The sequence below is a fragment of the Pinus tabuliformis genome, chromosome 6, assembly GCF_031772625.1.
Source record: "Pinus tabuliformis cultivar Carrire ecotype Pingquan chromosome 6, CPIR1, whole genome shotgun sequence".
Classification (NCBI taxonomy): domain Eukaryota; kingdom Viridiplantae; phylum Streptophyta; class Pinopsida; order Pinales; family Pinaceae; genus Pinus; species Pinus tabuliformis.
Genome location: NC_142292.1, coordinates 2,088,452,631 through 2,088,471,546, shown reverse-complemented (window position 1 = coordinate 2,088,471,546; position 18,916 = coordinate 2,088,452,631). Strand labels below are relative to the sequence as shown.

The following is an 18,916-nucleotide window of genomic DNA, read 5'->3' as shown; positions in this document are numbered from 1 at the left end:
ATGATATTAGCACTGATGGTGACTCACTGGATGAGTCAAATGTTGTAATTCCATCTATTGATGATTTTGATGATCACCATTCTAGTGCCTTTATTATGCCATCCGCACATGATGATTTAGAGCATTTTGATGATAACTACTTGGCATTATGACTTCCTTATTATATTAGCATTGATGGTGACTCACTAGATGAGCCAAATGATGGAATTTCATGTATTGATGAGTTTGATGATATTATGATGACTTTGATGACATTATCATGATCACCAGTCTAGTGGCTTTACTAGGCCATTTGCTCATGATGAATTAGAGCTTTTTGATGTTACAACTTACAAGTAGGCCATAATCATAGATTATCTATGTTTTTGAGTTTCCTAGAACAATTTTATGGATTATAACAAAATGAGTACATTATGACTTCCTTTTTTAAATTTTGAAAATTGAAGATGTTCTATAATGAGTTCTTAATATAGTTGTATTGTAATGTGTATGTTTAAATTTTGATTATGTTTTAATTATGTGACTTTTTAAAAGATTACTAGTATTTGACATTATAGACATTCATTTAAATTTTGAAGATTGAAAATTATGTCATTTCTTTTGCATTTGCAAACTACTATTGTGTATGTTTACATTTAACTAGATGCTAGAATGATTACATTATTCATGTATGTTTACTAATAAGAATTTGTGTTCATGTGTTTATGGACCGATTTTGAATTTTTATTATTTTGTCATATATATATATATATATATATATATATATTGAAAATATGTATAGTCGAACCTAATGTCGAACCTCATACGAACATGATCGGAAAATTCGAATTCGAATCGAACTTAATCATTGTCAAACTCGAATTCGAACCCGAACCGTGTGACATAGCTCTCATGTGATGAACACAATTATAAGTCCAAAACAATTAAATTAATTAAAATCAAGAAAGTTGGATTTAATCCTACCTTTCTAGATTGAGTTTGTTCCTCATGGTTAGGAGTCAGTTTAGGCCTAGTTGGTTGAAAGATTCTCTCCAACTAGTTAGGCTCCTAGATTAGTGTGTTGTTGAGATATTTTCTCAACCATAGTGTCCAAGATAGACGTACTATCTTGAGACCAACTTCCTCATGTATTTATTTGTACTATTATCATTCTTTGTACATTGGATTGGATTGATTAATAATGAGAATGTGAGGAATGTTGTAAGGCTAAGGCCTTTTCTGCCACGTTTGGTTTTTCTATATGTCTGATATTTATTTTATGGTTGTGAGTGTATTATTTGTTTATTAGTTTTCTATACATGCTTCCTATGAATTTTGGATGAATTCACCAAGGGAAGAGATGGGTCCTCGCCCAGTCTCACTAAATCACTTGAGGGTTTCCATCCTGGGGCTACAAAAGTTGGGAACCAAGTTCTCCAAACCTCACCAAAGACCAAATACATAAATCCAAGATGTACCCAATGATGTGATCCCCCTCTCCTTTTATAGATCCAATGGGTCCCTCTCCAACCTTCTAGAAGTACTTTATTATTTTATTTTCATTCTAGAAGATTCTCCCATTAACTTTATCTTAAGTGCTTTTTTTTATCTTAGTCACTTTTCTCCTTTTTGGCCCCTCTTCTCCTATTAAGCACTTTTCCTCTTTTTATCAATAAATTGATTAATTAAAAATCAGTTTTTGACCCAAGAACTGATTATTCAGCCATCATACCTTCTCTGACCACTGGAAACCTCTCCTCACCATCCCTGAAAATCCATCCTATCCACATCATAAGTGAAAAATGGGGGCATTACACATAAATACAATATTGTGGTTGTCAAAAGATTTAGCAAAAGTTTGTAGTTATTTCTTGCAAAACTCTAGTGGTGGGGCAAGATATGCCAAAACTATTCTTTACATATGTGGGTGCATTTCAAATTGCCTACCCTCTGTTGTGTCAAGTAGGGACAATAGGTTTCTCAACATCATTTGGACAAAATTGCAAACTTTGAAAGACACCAAATTGAAAAGGAGAATTACATTTCATCCACACATACAAACAAAAATAAACAATTAATTGTACATGAGTACAAAATTACAAATTACTTCCTCTATACAACCACAAACATCCAAAGGATGCGATGAAAGTCTCCCAAATATTTTTTGTTCATATAACAAGATAATTCATGGATCTAAGAGCCTTTTCACCTTCCAAGGTTTGTCTTGGATTTTTGTCAAAAATCCCATTTGAATTGATAGTCGATCACACGAACATGTGGCAAACATGAGAAAGATGAGTGGTATTTGGCTTTCATGTTTGTTGAAGGTATTTAGGAAGATTCATAAACAAGGGAAAAGGGCTTTGAAAGAATTTCAAATAGGATACAATGCTAAACATGATTGACATGCATTAAATAATGCATTTGAAATTAATGATTTTGTATGGCTACAATTATCAAAAGAAAGGTTCAACGGAACAAAGAAGAATGTTGACACCTAATCTTCATGATTGGGAATTTTATGTAAATAAATAAATTGGGAAGGTGAACAGTCATCGAGAGATGAATTGAACAATCACTCCCTATTGTATATAACAATGGGTTACCTATGGAAAATACATGAATCAGTTTTTTCTGCCTTTGGAGAGTTACTGCCTGGCCTGACATGGTATCAGAGCCAGTTCTAAAAATAGTCGTAACTCCCTTCATCTCTGCCACTGCCTCTGTCCTGAAATAGTCTGCCACTGCCTCAGTGTTGAGCGCTGCTCTGCCTCTGTCGATGGCCTGACATGCCCAGAGATGCGTTGGTGCCTCTATGCAGACCTGTCCAAGCATCATTTCGCTCTCACCCAACGCCCATGCCCTTGGCCAAGGAATAACCCTGTATTGCGAAATTGTGCGACCCGTTGACAGTGTTGGTAACTGATCTCGAGCTCGAAGGCGAGCCATCACCGTTCTCAGGGATTCCATGCGCAGCGGAAACGTGGTATTATCGTTTTGATTATCCTTGCGTTTGCATTATCCGTATCGTTTTGTTTTGATGTTTGAACTTGGGCATCGAGCATCAAATATTCTATGCCAGGCCAATTGTCTGTATTCAAAGAAGCATAAAGGCCCTCACTAACCCCATAGAAAAAGAATCCATTCCCTTATGGCAAGAAGGCATCATCGGTGTAGTCGTGAATCGACCCATGAAATATCTCAGAACAGATAACCAACAGCAGCCCTGATAAGGCCAAACCCACCACTCTTCTGTACATTTTTAGCCCGCTCTGGCTATTACTTTACTTCCTCGATCAAAACATTTATTTAGGCACCTCGCTGCCTGCCCAACTCAGATTTCTCTGCACATTAATAGCAAGATGGCGAGAGCCAGAAACAATACACAGTGCCTGTTTATGCAGAGGAACCTTTCTGCGGAGGACACGGTGATGATTGTATTAATTTTGTGAAAAAGAGGTGGATTCTTCACATTTTATATGTGTTTGAGATGGAGAACATTTTCATATTGTAGGCTGAGGTTAGCACAGATCTCGTGTAAATTTCAATGTTGACTGTGTTGTATTGTATGCTGGAGAGTGTGAGGTATGTGTTGTTTATATCTGCACTGAGTAATATGCCGGATTATTCATAATCTCACGAGGTATCATAATGGTGCATTACGCTGCCTACTGAATGCCATGGTCATAAATACTTTTTCAACATTATTCTTTGCACTTGTCTCGAGAAAAGGAATCCCACTAAAAGAAAATGAAAGGGGAGGATATTTTATAAATTCTGGAGTCATTTGAAGAAAACTGAGTGCATAAAGAATTTGAAATTAGCAAAGTTGCCCTTTTGAGTACAACTTCATTGTATATCAGCAGAAATAAATATAAAAAAAAAAAAAAAATTATCAACAGAAGTTTTTTTATCAGCAAAAGTTTTTTTTTATCAGCAGAAGTATTTTTTACAGAATGCATTCAATCATCTCTATGGTAGGAATAGTTCTCACTGGCAAGGAGAACTATCCTGAATGGTCCCGGATGATAAAACACACCCTCATCTTCAATGAGTTGTGGAAAAAAGTGTGTGTCGGAGAAGGAGACAATGACCCAGTACAGCCTACATCAGACAAAGAGCTCGTCATTTGGGAAAACAAGAACAACAAAGCCTATGCATTAATCGCAGCAACTGTAAATGAAGAAGTAAGTCGCCATATTTCATCATATTCAACTGCCTTTGAAGCTTTACAAAAGCTGAAAGAACTCTATGACTCACATTCTGCACTTGAAGTTGTTCAGCTCATGATTAAACTCTTCACCCTTGAACTGAAAAATAATGATCCTCTTGCTCTTGCATCTGAAGTAAAGTCTATAATGCATGATATTAAATCCACTAAGGTTGAGCTGGATATCCCTCTTATTGTTTTTCTCAAGGCACTCTATCCTACTTACTCCAATTATCTTGAGTCTTTACAAGCAAATGGAAATCTTAAAGATATAACCTTTGACTCTCTTGTGAAAAAGTTTGCTGAAAGAGAGAAAGCCTTTGGAAAGAAGACAGTCCCTGAATCTTCTGAAGAGACTGTGTGCCTTGCTCATAAAGAAAAGCATCTTGCTCAAGATTCTACAAGAGGAAGAGGTGGACGAAGAGGAAGAGGAAGATACTTCAGAGGCAAGGGGGCAGACATTTTCAAGGAGAAAAGGCAGATCTGCATTGCATTCGCTGCAAACGAAATGGATCACATGATGCTTCTACATGCAAGCTACCATGGGACAAAATTGAGCAGAAAAGAAGCCAGCAGAAAGGTAAAATTAATGATACAGACAAAGGTAAAGCACCTGAATCCGCTCACTATATTGAGGCACAATGTAACATTGGAGTAAATGAAGATTTGTTTAATGCTTCACTTGCTTCTTCGAAAAATGATTGGTTGCTTGATTCAGGAGCAACCTGTCATATGACTCATAGAAAAGATTTTTTTGAAGATTTCACTGACAATGTTGATGGAGCAGTATACTTTGCAGATCAGTCAAAAATCAAGCCATCGGGGCTTGGCACAATCAGGCTTAAACTACCTGGTCTTCCAGACTTTCTTCTGGATCATGTTCTATATCTCCCACAGCTCAAGAGAAACTTGTTGTCCTTGGTCCACATCCGCCAGCAAGGTCACTCCATTCATATGTTTGATGGCAAGCTTGAGGTAAGAAAAGCATCTAACCACTCACTTGTCATGAGGGGAATAGAAGAAGAAAGACTTCTCAAACTGCAAGGAACCTCTGCTCATGCACAACATTTCTCATATATTTCTCATCATGAAGAAGGTACACTTCCATCAAGTTTATTATGGCATGCTAGATTTGGACATTTAAACAATGACAGTCTCCGCTTATTGAAGAAAAATGGTGTTGCTGGTTTGCCTACAATTCCTAGGAAACATAAGCAATGTGATGCTTGCATTCTAGGAAAGCATAGCAAACAGTCTTTTCATGATTCACATTCAAGAACACATAGGAAGCTTGAACTCATTCATTCAGATTTATGTGGTCCAATGCCTGTTCCTTCTGCAAATGGAAATAAATATATCATGACATTTATTGATGATTACACCAGAATGTGTTGGGTTTATTTATTGAAGAACAAATCTGATGCTTTTCAAACATTCAAGAATTTTCATAAATGGATTGAAAATGACGCACAATCTCATATTGGGTCTATACGCACTGATAATGGAAAAGAATATACATCAAATGAATTTTAACACTATCTTCGCCAACATGGGATCAAACATCAAACAACTGTGCCTTATAATCCCCAACAGAATGGTGTAGCTGAAAGAATGAATAGAACAATCTTGAATATGGTACGGTCCATGCTTTTCTTCAAAAATGTAAAGATAATGTTTTGGGCTGATGTTGTTCTATGTGCTGCATATATAAAGAATAGATGTCCATCTAATGCTATAAGAAACAAGACTCCTTATGAATTGTGATATGGACATGTTCCTTCGGTAAAACATCTTAGGATCTTTGGTTCCACCTGTTATGCTTTGATACCAAAGGTACATAGAAACAAACTTGGTGCTAGAAGTCGTAAGTGTATCTTCCTGGGGTATTCAAACACCTTTAAAGCATACCGCCTCTATGATGAAGTAAATAAAAAGTTTGTTGTATCTAGAGATGTCATTTTTCTTGAATCATCCAAATCTGACAATGTTGTTGAGCGGCAACTTGATCGCTTGGATAGATTCGCAAAAACAAAATCATTTCAAGAATTTGATAATCAAATTCCACATCTTGAAGGGGGGATTCCTATACTAGATCAACATGTGGAATCTTCTTCTGAAGAACAATCTCCCCTGCATGAAACTCCAACAACGGATGATGCTTTAAGTGATTTAATTGATAGAATTGGGAGACTCAATCTTGATTCTGTCCCAATTCAATCAACAGAGCAGCCTGGACCATCTCAGAAAGGTCCCCCAAAATGGCTGACAAAGGCACTTGAAAGTGTTCATCCTGATGAAATTAGAAAAGCAGGAACCAGAATTTCAAACTGACAAAATGGAGGTGATGTAGATGACTCTAATTCACCTGTTGATATGGATGTTACTTATGATTGTGAATTGAACTTGTCTACAGATTTTGAACCAACTTCCTTCAAAGAAGCTGCTTCTCATGATGAATGGAAAGAAGCGATGCAAAAGGAGTATGATGCTCTCATAAAGAATGGCACTTGGAAGCTGGTTGATCCTCCATTTGGAACCAAACCAATTGGCTGCAAGTGGGTCTACAAGAACAAGTACAAAGCTGATGGCTCACTTGACAAGCACAAAGCTAGGCTTGTGGCAAAAGGTTTCGCACAAAAGGAAGGGGTCGATTATGAGGAAACTTTTGCCCCCACAGCAAAATGGGCCACCATCCAGACACTCTTTGCACTCGCAGCTCAGAACGGTTGGAAAGTCCATCAAATGGATGTAAAAACTGCATTCTTGAATGGAGATCTAAAAGAGAATGTTTTTATGTCCCAGCCTGAAGGATTTGCTGTGAAAGGACATGAACATAAAGTATGCAAACTTGTGAAGTCCTTGTATGGCCTCAAACAAGCACCGCGAGCCTAGTATGAAAAACTAACTGAGCATCTTCTGAAACTCAACTTCAATCATTTTGATCTTGATGATGCAACTTTGTTTGTCAAGAAAGTTGGCAAAACAGTTGTGTATCTTGTGGTATATGTAGATGATCTTTTAATGACAGGGAACAATGAAAGCTACATTGCATCCATAAAGAAGGAATTGGGGAAAAGTTTTGAAATGATTGATTTGGGCTATGTTCATTACTATCTTGGCATTGAAGTAACCCAACATCCAAAAGCCATATTTCTTTCTCAAAAGAAATACATTGGAGATTTGTTAAACAGATTTGGATGACAGAATGCAATCCTCTTTCTACCCCAATGGAACAAAACTTAAAGCTCACATCTATTGAAGGAAAGGAATTTGAGGATGCAACAAAGTATAGACAGCTTGTAGGAAGTCTCATCTACCTCACTACTACCCGACCAGACATTTCACTTACTGTTGGAATCCTCTCCAGGTTCATGCAAAAGCCTTGTGAGGGACATTGGTCTGCTGCAAAAAGAGTTCTAAGGTACTTGAAGGGAACTCAAGACCTTGGAATCAAGTATACACAGGTGGACGACTTCAGCTTGATTGGATACTCTGATTCAGACTTCGATGGAGACAAAGAAACTGGGGTATCTACTTCAAGATATGCTATGAGTCTTGGATCAGGAGCTGTCTCCTGGAGATCACGCAAACAATCAGTTCCAGCAGATTCCACAACAGAAGCAGAATACATGGCAGCAGCTGAAGCAACGAAAGAAATTGTGTGGCTCAGGAAAATTCTTGAAGATTTGCAGGTAAAACAAGTACAATCAACTCCACTCATGATTGATAACACCTCTGCAATAAAGTTGGCCAAGAACCCAAAGTTCCATGATCGAACAAAGCATATCAATACTAAATATCATCTGATTCGACATCATGTTGAGGCCAAAACAATCCATCTCCGTCATTGTTCCACAAATGAGCAAATTGCAGACATCTTCACCAAAGCACTAGGAAGGGAAAAGCTTGAACTATTCAGAATGATGCTTGGACTCATCAACATCCCTTCAGATTAAGGGGGGGGGAATGTTGACACCTAATCTTCATGATTGGGAATTTTATGTAAATAAATAAATTGGGAAGGTGAACAGTCATCGGGAGATGAACTGAACAAACACTCCCTATTGTATATAACAATGGGTTACCTATGGAATATACATGAATCAGTTTTTTCTGCCTTTGGAGAGTTACTGCCTGGCCTGACAAAGAATTTCAAGTCCATCCAATATTTTCCAGCAAGTGGTTAGGAATGCATTACGACTTAAGTTGTCGTCTTATGTAGGGATTCACAGGGAGTTTGAGCTCTTGTTGGCTACCAAACTCACAAGAGGCCTTTAGGGCTCCAAATCATCACATAATTGAAATTCTTAAATGAATATATGGACTTCTTCAAGAATAGAAATCAACCTAACTAACTAGTCTATGGACCAGTGTTTTACGACTCCGACTCGGACTCCGACTCGGCCGAGGATCGACTCCGACTCCGACTCCGACTCGGTAATGACTCGGCCTAGTCGATTTCAATGACTCGGTCGTTGTAAAAAATACATTAAATATTTATTTTTTTTATAAAAAAACATAATTTTAAATATTTTAAACATAATTTTAAAGATTTTCATTCATGTTTCCAAAGTCCAAACACACAGCATTATAATATAGATGGAAGACAACATATGATCAAAGTAGGCTCATGAACCAATCCATTATATCAAAATGGTACCCAATGGCAATACATAGTCAACTGTCATACATGATCAAAGACTCAAAACAAAATACAAATAACCAAGGAGGCTAGAAATGGCCTCTACAACAAAAGTAAACTGTGATGGTGACCAGACTCCAATACTAGTACTACTGCAGCACTGCTAGCAGCTACACTACTACTGGCTAGTAGCTACTGCCAGAGGAGCCAAGATCATCTCGACCAATCTCTGGAGTCTGGATCATCATCATCAGAACAGTGAAAAAAATATATAGTAGCTCTAGGTGTCAAGGTAAGGGTTTCAATTTGTATTCCTTTGTGTGTTCCAAATTTCCAATGGAATTTGTTTGGGTAATTCTTTGAGTATAATTTCAGAACTTTATTGTATTTTTGATCCGTTGGTGTTGTTTTACCTTGAGTCTAGGGTTATTTTAAATTTTTATCCTTAAGATCTGTTCTCTTCCTTTTTCCCTTGTGATTCGGTTGGGATTCCTTTTCAATTGCACACCCAGAATTTTATTACAGACCTGCTCCAAAGAACTCCACATCCACTAACAATGAACAACAGGACTTATGCTTGATTGTGGATAACCATTTGCACTGAAGACTCAAGTAAAGTGTTTAGGGCTCGAACATGTGTAGTAGGGCTTGAGGAAAAGTTATATTAACTGCAGATTTTAGGCCTTATAAGTTATAACCAGCAGCATAGTACTGTTTAGGTCCTTTTTGCATTAATTTGTTTTGTAACTTTGAGTCTCTTAGGTATTCTGTTGAGTGCAAGAGTAGGCCCTCATCCAGGGCATCGTTTGACATTTCAATTGTAATTTGGACGATACCTTATATATAGACTGATATATAGAATCTAGATATCAGATTTACTAGCTGTAATAAGATCTGTACATTAAACAGATATGAAGAACCTGGGCTTATTTCAAAGGGATTGACCACTGGTATCTTCAACAATGATAGTGATATCAGCCCTTTCACTCTTCAGCTCAGAAAATCAGTGCATAACCATGTCACTCCAACAATGGACACGATCTGAAAGAATTGTGGAATGAGGAAACACATACAGCAAAACTCAGCTCCCTTCACACTTGAATAGTCAACAGTGATAATAGATATATGGCAGATTTCGATTCCATATTAAAACATATGTGACTTAAATTGCATTAAACAGTTTGGAATCCTTAAACTCCATTAAACATTTGAAAAATACCAAAAAAATGAATTTTTTTATGTCTTTTATGCCTGCCCAGCCGGTTTTCATTAACTCGGCCTGGTCAATACGGACTCGGCCTGGTTGACCGAGTCAACTATGACTCGGCCTGGTCATCCAATGACCAGGCCGAGTCATAGTTGACTCGGTCAACCGAGCCGGTTTGCTGGCCTGGTCGCAAATTTTTTTAATGGCTCGGTTTGACCCGGCCGTTTCCGAGTTGACTCGGCCTGGTTGTAAAACACTGCTATGGACCACCTAAATCTAAATCCAACCAAGAATAATATGGATCTAGTTGAATGTAGATAAGCATCTTTCACAAGGCTTGATCCTCTCATAATGCTCTACAATATGAGTCTAGGTTGACTTCTTGACCACCTGGACCATTTTGCATTAGGAATTGTGAACTACTTTAGGAAATGTGAAAGTTGTCACAAGAGAATATTATGTTGTGAAAATTGTCATGTGTAACACTACACCTAGGCCAAGGTTACCTACAGACTCTATAGACACTAACCATGTGGAATGACATAAGTGCACCTTGATGTGGACTGGATTGGCCCATACACCGGTGATCACCCCTATAAAATGCAAACTCCCATAAATCCATGAGTCCTCATGAGAAGCCTCCCAAGGTCCTCCAATCTAATCAAGGACAAGATCACCTAGGTGAAGCTTTTAAGGGACAAGGCATGGTCCAACAGAATAAAATGGAGACAAACTCAAATTGATAGGACACAGGTCTAAGAGACCTAACAAAGGGCCTCACATGGTTTTTAGCATGGCTTTGATAAAACAATGCGAACAACGCATATGGATTTCCAATCAATTAATTAATCATGAGCAAGCTGAAGCTCAATAATAATACAGAGATATTTACAATAATAGAAACATCAAGTTTCTATCTATAATATGGAAACAATCAGTTTCATCTAAGAAAGATGAAACTGCTAAAAGAATAAAAAATAGCAACAGCTAAAAGAATGAGCATTAAATACTAAAAAGGAATATTCTAATACCCTCCCTTAATGCTCAATCTATTTACAACACCAATAGACCCTCTGAATTTTACAAATTTATCAGGACCAAGAGGCTTGGTGAAAATGTCGGCGGGCTGCTCTGTTGTGGGAACATATTGCAACTGAACTGAGCCGTCTTCAACAAGCTGGCGAATGTAGTGGCAATGAGTTTCCACATGCTTTGTTCGTTCATGAAAGACTGGATTCTTGGCAAGTTTGAGCACTCCCTGATTATCACAAAACAAAGAAGTAGGCCCGGTCTGGGAAACATGCATATCTGCCAGCATACGTCGAAGCCAAACTGCCTCACATGATGCCTTAACTGCTCCCCGATATTCTGCTTCTGTTGAGGAGAGAGCCACTGCCTGTTGCTTCTTACTAGTCCAAGTAACAGCACCGGATCCTAGATTAAACACATACCCAGCTGTAGATTTACGGTCATCAACCAAACCGGCCCAGTCAGAATCAGTGTAACCCCTGAGTATAGGATTGGAACTTCGAGTGTATAGGAGGCCATAATCAGAAGTGCCACGCACATATCGTAGCACACGCTTTGCTGCGTTCCAATGATCAGCTTTAGGAGCTGACATGAAGCGGGAAATGTAGCTTACTGCAAAACTGATGTCAGGTCTGGTAGCAGTAAGATAGATGAGACTGCCCACTAATTGCCTGAATAAAGTTTCATCCACAAGGGGAGAGGATGACTGTGCTGAAAGTTTGAGCCCTGGTTCCATAGGAGTCGTGGCCGGTTTGCAATCCTGCATTCTGAACCTGTCCACAAGATTTTTGGCATACTTGGACTGAGAGAGAAAGATCTGATTTTCAGTCTGCCAAACTTCAACCCCCAGACAGTAATGAAGAAGTCCCAAGTCTGTCATCTCAAAAGTTCTGCATAAATCTTGTTTGATCCCATGGATCAAATGTGCAGAGCTGCCAGTAATGATAAGGTCATCCACATAGACAACCACAAACAAGATATCATCACCAGTATGCTTGATGTACAGGTTTGCATCAGATGGGCTCCGCTGAAAACCTTGATCTGTCAGGTACTGATCAATTTTCATGTACCAAGCCCGAGGAGCTTGTTTCAATCCATAGATTGCTTTAGCTAACCGACACACTTTCTGTTCTTGACCAGCAACCTTGAATCCCATAGGCTGCGTCATGTAGACTTCTTCTTGGAGATCACCATTTAGGAAAGCACTTTTTACATCCATCTGATGAACTTTCCATTTGAACTGAGCTGCTAGGGCAAGGACAAGCCTTATGGTACTCATCTTGGTTGTAGGAGCAAAAGTCTCCTCATAGTCGATGCCTTCCTTCTGTGAGAACCCTCGAGCCACAAGCCAAGCTTTATACTTATCTATGGTTCCATCAGCTTTGTATTTCACTTTATACACCCATTTGCAGCCTTTGGGCTTTTTCCCTGCAGGAAGATCAGAAAGTGTCCATGTGTGATTCTTCTGAAGACTCTGGAATTCGGCTTCCATAGCCTGTTCCCACTCAGATGTACCCTTAGCCTCTGAATAGGTTTCAAGCTCAAAAATACTGTGTAGGTTAGCCATAAGAGCAAAATTGACTGTAGATTGTTGTCTGTTCTTATGTCTAGACGTTCTACCTTCAAGGAGCTCATCATCCCAGAGATCACCAATGGTTTTAGCCCACCATTTAGGCCGAAGAGTAGAAGAACCAATATCAGGGGTAGAGGAACCAATATCAGGAAGAGGTGGAGAAGACTCAAGAGCAATAGGGACCGCAAGAGGAGGGTTATTTTCTGGAGGAAGCTCAGATAGAGTGTTATCAAACACTGATGCTACATCATCCCTCCCATCAGGTGGACCGACCGAAAGAAGAACATTGTGAGGCTGATCCTCAGAACACTGCTCAGAAGAAGAAGATTGAAAGAATCCTCTGTCTTCATCAAATACTACATCCCGACTGAAGCTAAGATGACCAGTGGCTATATCTATTAGCCTATAGGCTTTGTGATGATCACTGTACCCTGTCATCATGAGTTTCTGGCTTTTGGAATCCAACTTAGAGCGCTTAGCAGCTCGAATCCAAACATATGCAACTGAGCCAAATACTTTGAGATGACTGATCTTAGGCTTACGGCCAGACCAAACCTCTTCAGGAGTCTTCCCTGTAATAGCCTGAGTGGGTGATCGGTTAAGAAGGTAAACAGCAGTAAATACTGCTTCAGCCCAGAATCTGTTTGGAACTCTCCTGTGTTGTAACATGGAACGAGCCATTTCAACAACCGTGCGGTTGCGACGCTCGACAACACAGTTCTGCTGAGGAGTGTAGGGTGTGGTTAACTGACGTTTGATGCCATGAATATCACAGAAGTTGGCAAAAGCTGAAGAACAAAATTCCCCCCATTGTCGGTCCTAAGAGTCATGATGTTACAGCCAGACTCTTTTTCAACTAAGGTTTTAAACTTCTGAACGGTACTAAGTGCATCAGATTTATTTTTTAGAAAATACACCCACATCTTTCTACTGAAATCATCTACAATAAGTAAAAAATATTTGCAAGCAGTGATAGACGCTGTATTCATAGGACCACAAATATCAGCATGAAGTAACTGAAGTACCTTAGATGCTTGCCAAGATTCTCCATCCTTGAATGGAGACCGATGTTGCTTTCCCGCTTGACAGGCGTCGCATACCCCCAATTGCTGAGTCTGAATATCAAGTAATCCTGACACAAGTCCCTCCCGAGAGAGCTGAGAGAGATACTGCATATTTAGATGCCCATATCGCTGATGCCATATAGTACTGATGGGAGAGACACGTGCTGCTAGAGCCACTTCTGGAGAGTCACCGGTGTCAAGTAGCCTATATAGACCATGGTCCTCTAGGCCAACAGCAATTGTTAGACTAGTCTCCCTGTCAATAATGGAGCACTTGTGCGCACTGAACACTACATCAAGCTGAGGAGAATTCCTCATAATCTGGCTGACAGACAGCAGATTAATTTCCATACCAGGAACATAGTATACATTCAAGAAGATGAGTGTGCGCCCACCAGACTGGATCTGAACGATACCTCTGCCAACCACTGTGTATTTTTCACCTCCACCAAATACCACGGAATCACTGAAAGGTGAGAAGTCAATAAACCAGTCACGCCTGTGAGAGAAATGGCGTGATGCACCAGAGTCAATGTACCAAGCAGAAGACGGTACATGATCTGACGACCTTTTAGCCATAAAGGCGTAAAAGGCAGATTCTGTCTGCTCGGAATATTCCTGACTGCCTTCCAACATGGGATTGGTTAACGAAGCCATCTGCACGTTTCCCAAGATATGGAAAAATACAAAAAATCCTGCACGGATTTCAACGAGGATGCTGGCTGATCCAGACAAAAATTGACAGATGCTGATATAAAGATGAAATGATTCCAAAGGAAGCTGATTTACTGTAAGAAGCACAATTTTCTTAAACAAACACTAGATAGGAAGAATCAACAAATTGTGGAGATCTCACAAGACAGAGAAGAATCCATTTCTGTATCGAGATAGACGACTGTAAGCTTTTATCACAGTGAGCAAAGCCGAGGCTAAGACTCAGTGAAGGCTACCTGGCTTACAGAGGGCTCGACCTTAGAAAGGAATGAAAAAACTCAAGAGATTAAGATGCGAAGAAGCTAGCTGATCAAGAAATCTCCCTGAGAGCAGTTTCGAAATGAACTACTGAATTTTTCAAACTATGAAAAATTATTTCGAAATCAAATATCAGTTCTTAGAAATACCGGCTGTTTGCAGTATGGATGCTCTCTATGGTTTCCGCTGCCTTTACTAATCCAAAGTCACCTCTTTCGGACCAAGAAATGTTGAACCGATAGCTGAAGAGGCTGACTGTTGCATAAAAAAAACGAATTTTGCCGACTGTTACTGCTGGAGAAAGCCGCTGTCACAAATACATCGATGGTGCAACGCCACTAAAGAGAGAGACTGCCGCAAAACGCACACCAGGAATGATTACGTGGTGTGTAATCGGATTTGTGGAATGACTGCCGCTGAGTCCAAGCCGACAGTGCCAGACTTATTCTGCTCAAAACCTTCCAACACGCAGAATCACTGAAATCTGCAGTGATCAAGAGCTTCCGGACTGGAATCAGGTTGATTTAGCGCTAAAAATCAATCGATTTACCCTTGGCAAAACAGAACCGACACGCTTACGCCAATCAGAAGTCGTAAGTGCCCTTTTTCAACGCACAGGTGCCACGGCAAAAATTCTACATTTGAACGATCCCGTCAAATGAACGATGCGGATGAAAACGAAAGGGTCTGCGGAAATGTCTCGATACCAGCCACCGTTTGATCGAAGACGCCGTGTTCCTTCTTAAAAACTGTTGTGCCTCCCGCTGTTGTTGCAATCGGCTCCTTCGAATTAACAACTATTGCAGTTAGTGTGTTGCAGATTGTCGTATCAGGTGCAGCTCCTTTGCGTCGGCTTCTAGCATACGAAGACTGCTTGGTGAACGACGGCGGAAATTTGGCGTCGAGACATATGCCAAAAGTTTTACGCCACACGAAATGTTGGCAGTCTCGGCTTTTGCCGCAAAAAAATTGTCAGTCTCGTGGTGCAGATCCAGGATTGGACGCGGCGGCAGAGAGCGGTCTTCGCCGATTGCAGAGGTGACGTAACTTCTGACTGGAATTGATTGATGATTACCTGCAGTTGCTTCAACTCTGCCAACAAAACCCACCGAATCCACCAGCGATATCGATAACAGGAAAACAGAGGCAAGGGGCTACCAAACGCTGTGAACGCAATGTCGAGGGAGTATACGACTAAGGAAACCCGAAAATACCTGTGGCCGTTTTATCGAAATCCCCTGAACAATCGACCGTTATTTCAAACAGCGTCTGATCCAGCACGAAGTATTTCAAATCTCTCGGATGACACCAGAAACCCTCATAAAACCACCGAGGAACAACTCAAACAGCAGATTCAAAGCCTAGAGAGTAATTTCGAAATGAAGCACAAAATTTTTCACACGAATGAAAAATTATTTCAAAAAATACCCGTGCTCTGATACCATAAAACAGTGCGAACAACGCATATGGATTTCCAATCAATTAATTAATCATGAGCAAGCTGAAGCTCAATAATAATACAGAGATATTTACAATAATAGAAACATCAAGTTTCTATGTATAATATGGAAACAATCAGTTTCATCTAAGAAACTGCTAAAAGAATAAAAAATAGCAACAGCTAAAAGAATGAGCATTAAATACTAAAAAGGAATATTCTAATATTTGACTTGTGACCTTGAGCTTACAAAGGTGGTGAATGATGCACTAAAAATTCTGTGTACCCCCACTGATAGAGGGGTAACACACTACCCACGGGTTTTGAACTGGTGACCTTATCATCAAGGAGTGCCTTAACAGTATACCCAATCACCATCTATTCAAAGTCTCGTGGGCATAAAGACAACTATTCTTAAAAGGTCACTTAAGTGAATTTATTACTCATTCAAGTAGTCTCATGAATCTTGATTAGCCAAGTTTGAATATATCTAACAAAACCTATAATGCAGATAATCATAGGATATTACATTAAATATAACCTATTTATAAGCTAAGAGAGCCAATAATAAAACTTGTACCAAGAAAAGACTATAGCTCTTTTGATGCAGTTTGTGGTTTATTGAACCTAATGGAAAAATCAATTTTAAACTTACTTAAAAGTGAAGTAACTATTTGTCATGTTCAAAATTCTACGGCATTTGCATTAGGTGATTTCTCTTTCATTAATGACTGCTTGTGAATGCTTTTTACTTGTTTAGATTAGGATCTTCTTCTTGTTAGATTATTAGTGTTCTTGTTCATCAAACAGTAACCCAGGGCCAAAACCTCTCACTCTTTGAGAGTAAAACCCGCACAAATTCTTCTTATAGAGATTCCAATTGACGAATACCAAGACCAAGACCCTTGACCTATTAGCCACTCCAAGACCAAGACACAAGTCCTCTTCTCTCATTTCAACTTTCTTATCATTACTGAGATCTTCATCACTGCCTTGACACCGAGATCTTCATCACAAAGATGATACCTTTACCACAATAGTATCATCAACAAACTGTAGTTACAACGAACTGTTATGTTATCAATGAGACCTTACTGCACTTTGATGTGACACCAAGACAGAGGTATACTTCACTGTAAGGTAGGCCAGTCCTTTTAATGAGACAGTCTTCTGCATTCTTTCCAAACTATTGATCAAGGAGATCCAAACTTGTTACTGTGCTCATCCATCCAAAATAGAGGGATCCATATTCCCTTTGACTGTGATTACATCCAACCCATTTACTGTACCCATCCAAATCCTATCCGAACTCCTTTCTGCCTTCTCCACCAAAAATCTCAGAGATATGCGAAGTCTGTTCTGTGTTAATGCGAGGAGCCTAGCCTCCTATATATAGTGATTCGTCCATATACTTAAGCCGACCTGAGCATCCGAATGGGTGGGTCTCCTTAATGTGAGCCGACATGAGTTTGTCACCTTATTTAGAAGCCGACATGAAGAGAGGACTGTGTGCTTGTCATTGGAGGGCTACATAGTCTTCTATTTATTTGACATATGCTCAAGAAGAGCTCTTCATACATGACATTGACTCTTTGACTCTAATGATAAATCCTAAGGCTCTCAATGGGAGCCACTAATAAATAAAATCTCTTGCTCATGAAACCCATGAAGCAAGCTTTACAAAAATAATTTTATTCTCTTCTTTTCATCATTTACAAAAGTCACAATTACATGTCATTATGAAGACCGAACCTAGTTACATTTTACAACATGCCAAATATAAAAGTAATTCTCATATTTACTCATGTCTAGCCAATTACCATTATCTGTTGCAAATTTTACCTCACCAATATTTTCCCACCATCTCTAGCTTTGATGTCATTATCAACAACAGCTTTAAGTGCAATTTCCAAATCATTTTCCACAAGACATTTTCAAAACTAATTTAATTTAAAATTAATTGACCATTGCACAAGTCTAATGCAAGGCACACTAATTATTCACTTGAAAATTGCAGTCCTATGTAAATGCACTTGTACCTAACGCCATTAACAAGGTGATCCTAGAACATTCTAAAATCTTACCCTCATCGGAGTAACATTGTATGTAGAAACTCCAGTTATAGCTTTTTGACTAAAGTTCTCTGCAGTGTAGAATGCAAGAGCACTCTCTCCAGGTTTCACCCTTACCTGTAAAAGTAAGCAAACTATTTAAGGAAACATGATAGGGTAATTCTTTGGCACTAAACTTATATAATCAGAACATGCTGTCAGTGAATAAGAGTGTATCAAGATTTCATTCATTAATTTTCCCTTGAACAAAAGAACTGTTACCTCTCTCTGAGTAGGAATGAACTTCCATGGCATACCATCAGCAACATCAGCATTGAACTGGATCACTAATTCCCTAGAACATGAAAATAACAAGTGTCTCAGATAAAATAAAAATAATTAAAAAATTGTTTTCAAACAGGTTAAGTTGCTCAGCAGATTTGGCTACAGAATAAAATAGGGTCATTAATTGTTTCTGGATTCACTGTGTTAGAAGTCGTCAGTGAAATCATCAGATTAGTGCACTCTAGATGATGTATAATTTACAAGAAAACAAGAACAGAATGTGGATTGAAAGATCTCCAAAGAAATTGAATAGGTTGTATGTATCTTCAATAAACAAACATAATGTCTCAAGTCAATCTAAAGGCACAGTGTCCTGTAATTAAAAATATCAGTAATAACATCTTCCTTGAGATTCATTTATACATGCTACCAGATTGGATAGTCTCCTGAAGATAGACTAAACTGC

General features: G+C 39.0%; 1 protein-coding gene across 4 annotated transcripts in view; it reads right to left on the bottom strand.

Annotated features, from left to right (window-relative positions):
* Positions 1 to 18,916, bottom strand: part of LOC149267588 (cytochrome c oxidase assembly protein CtaG / Cox11 family) — a 166,223-nt gene that overhangs the window by 58,445 nt on the left and 88,862 nt on the right. For all 4 annotated transcript variants that reach the window (XM_089433601.1, XM_089433592.1, XM_089433606.1 and 1 more), the window contains 2 exons: positions 18,448 to 18,520; positions 18,199 to 18,303 (listed from right to left, as the gene is read on the bottom strand). In XM_089433601.1, the coding sequence (XP_089289727.1) occupies positions 18,199 to 18,303; positions 18,448 to 18,520 (178 nt within the window). The remainder of the gene's footprint in view (positions 1 to 18,198; positions 18,304 to 18,447; positions 18,521 to 18,916) is intronic.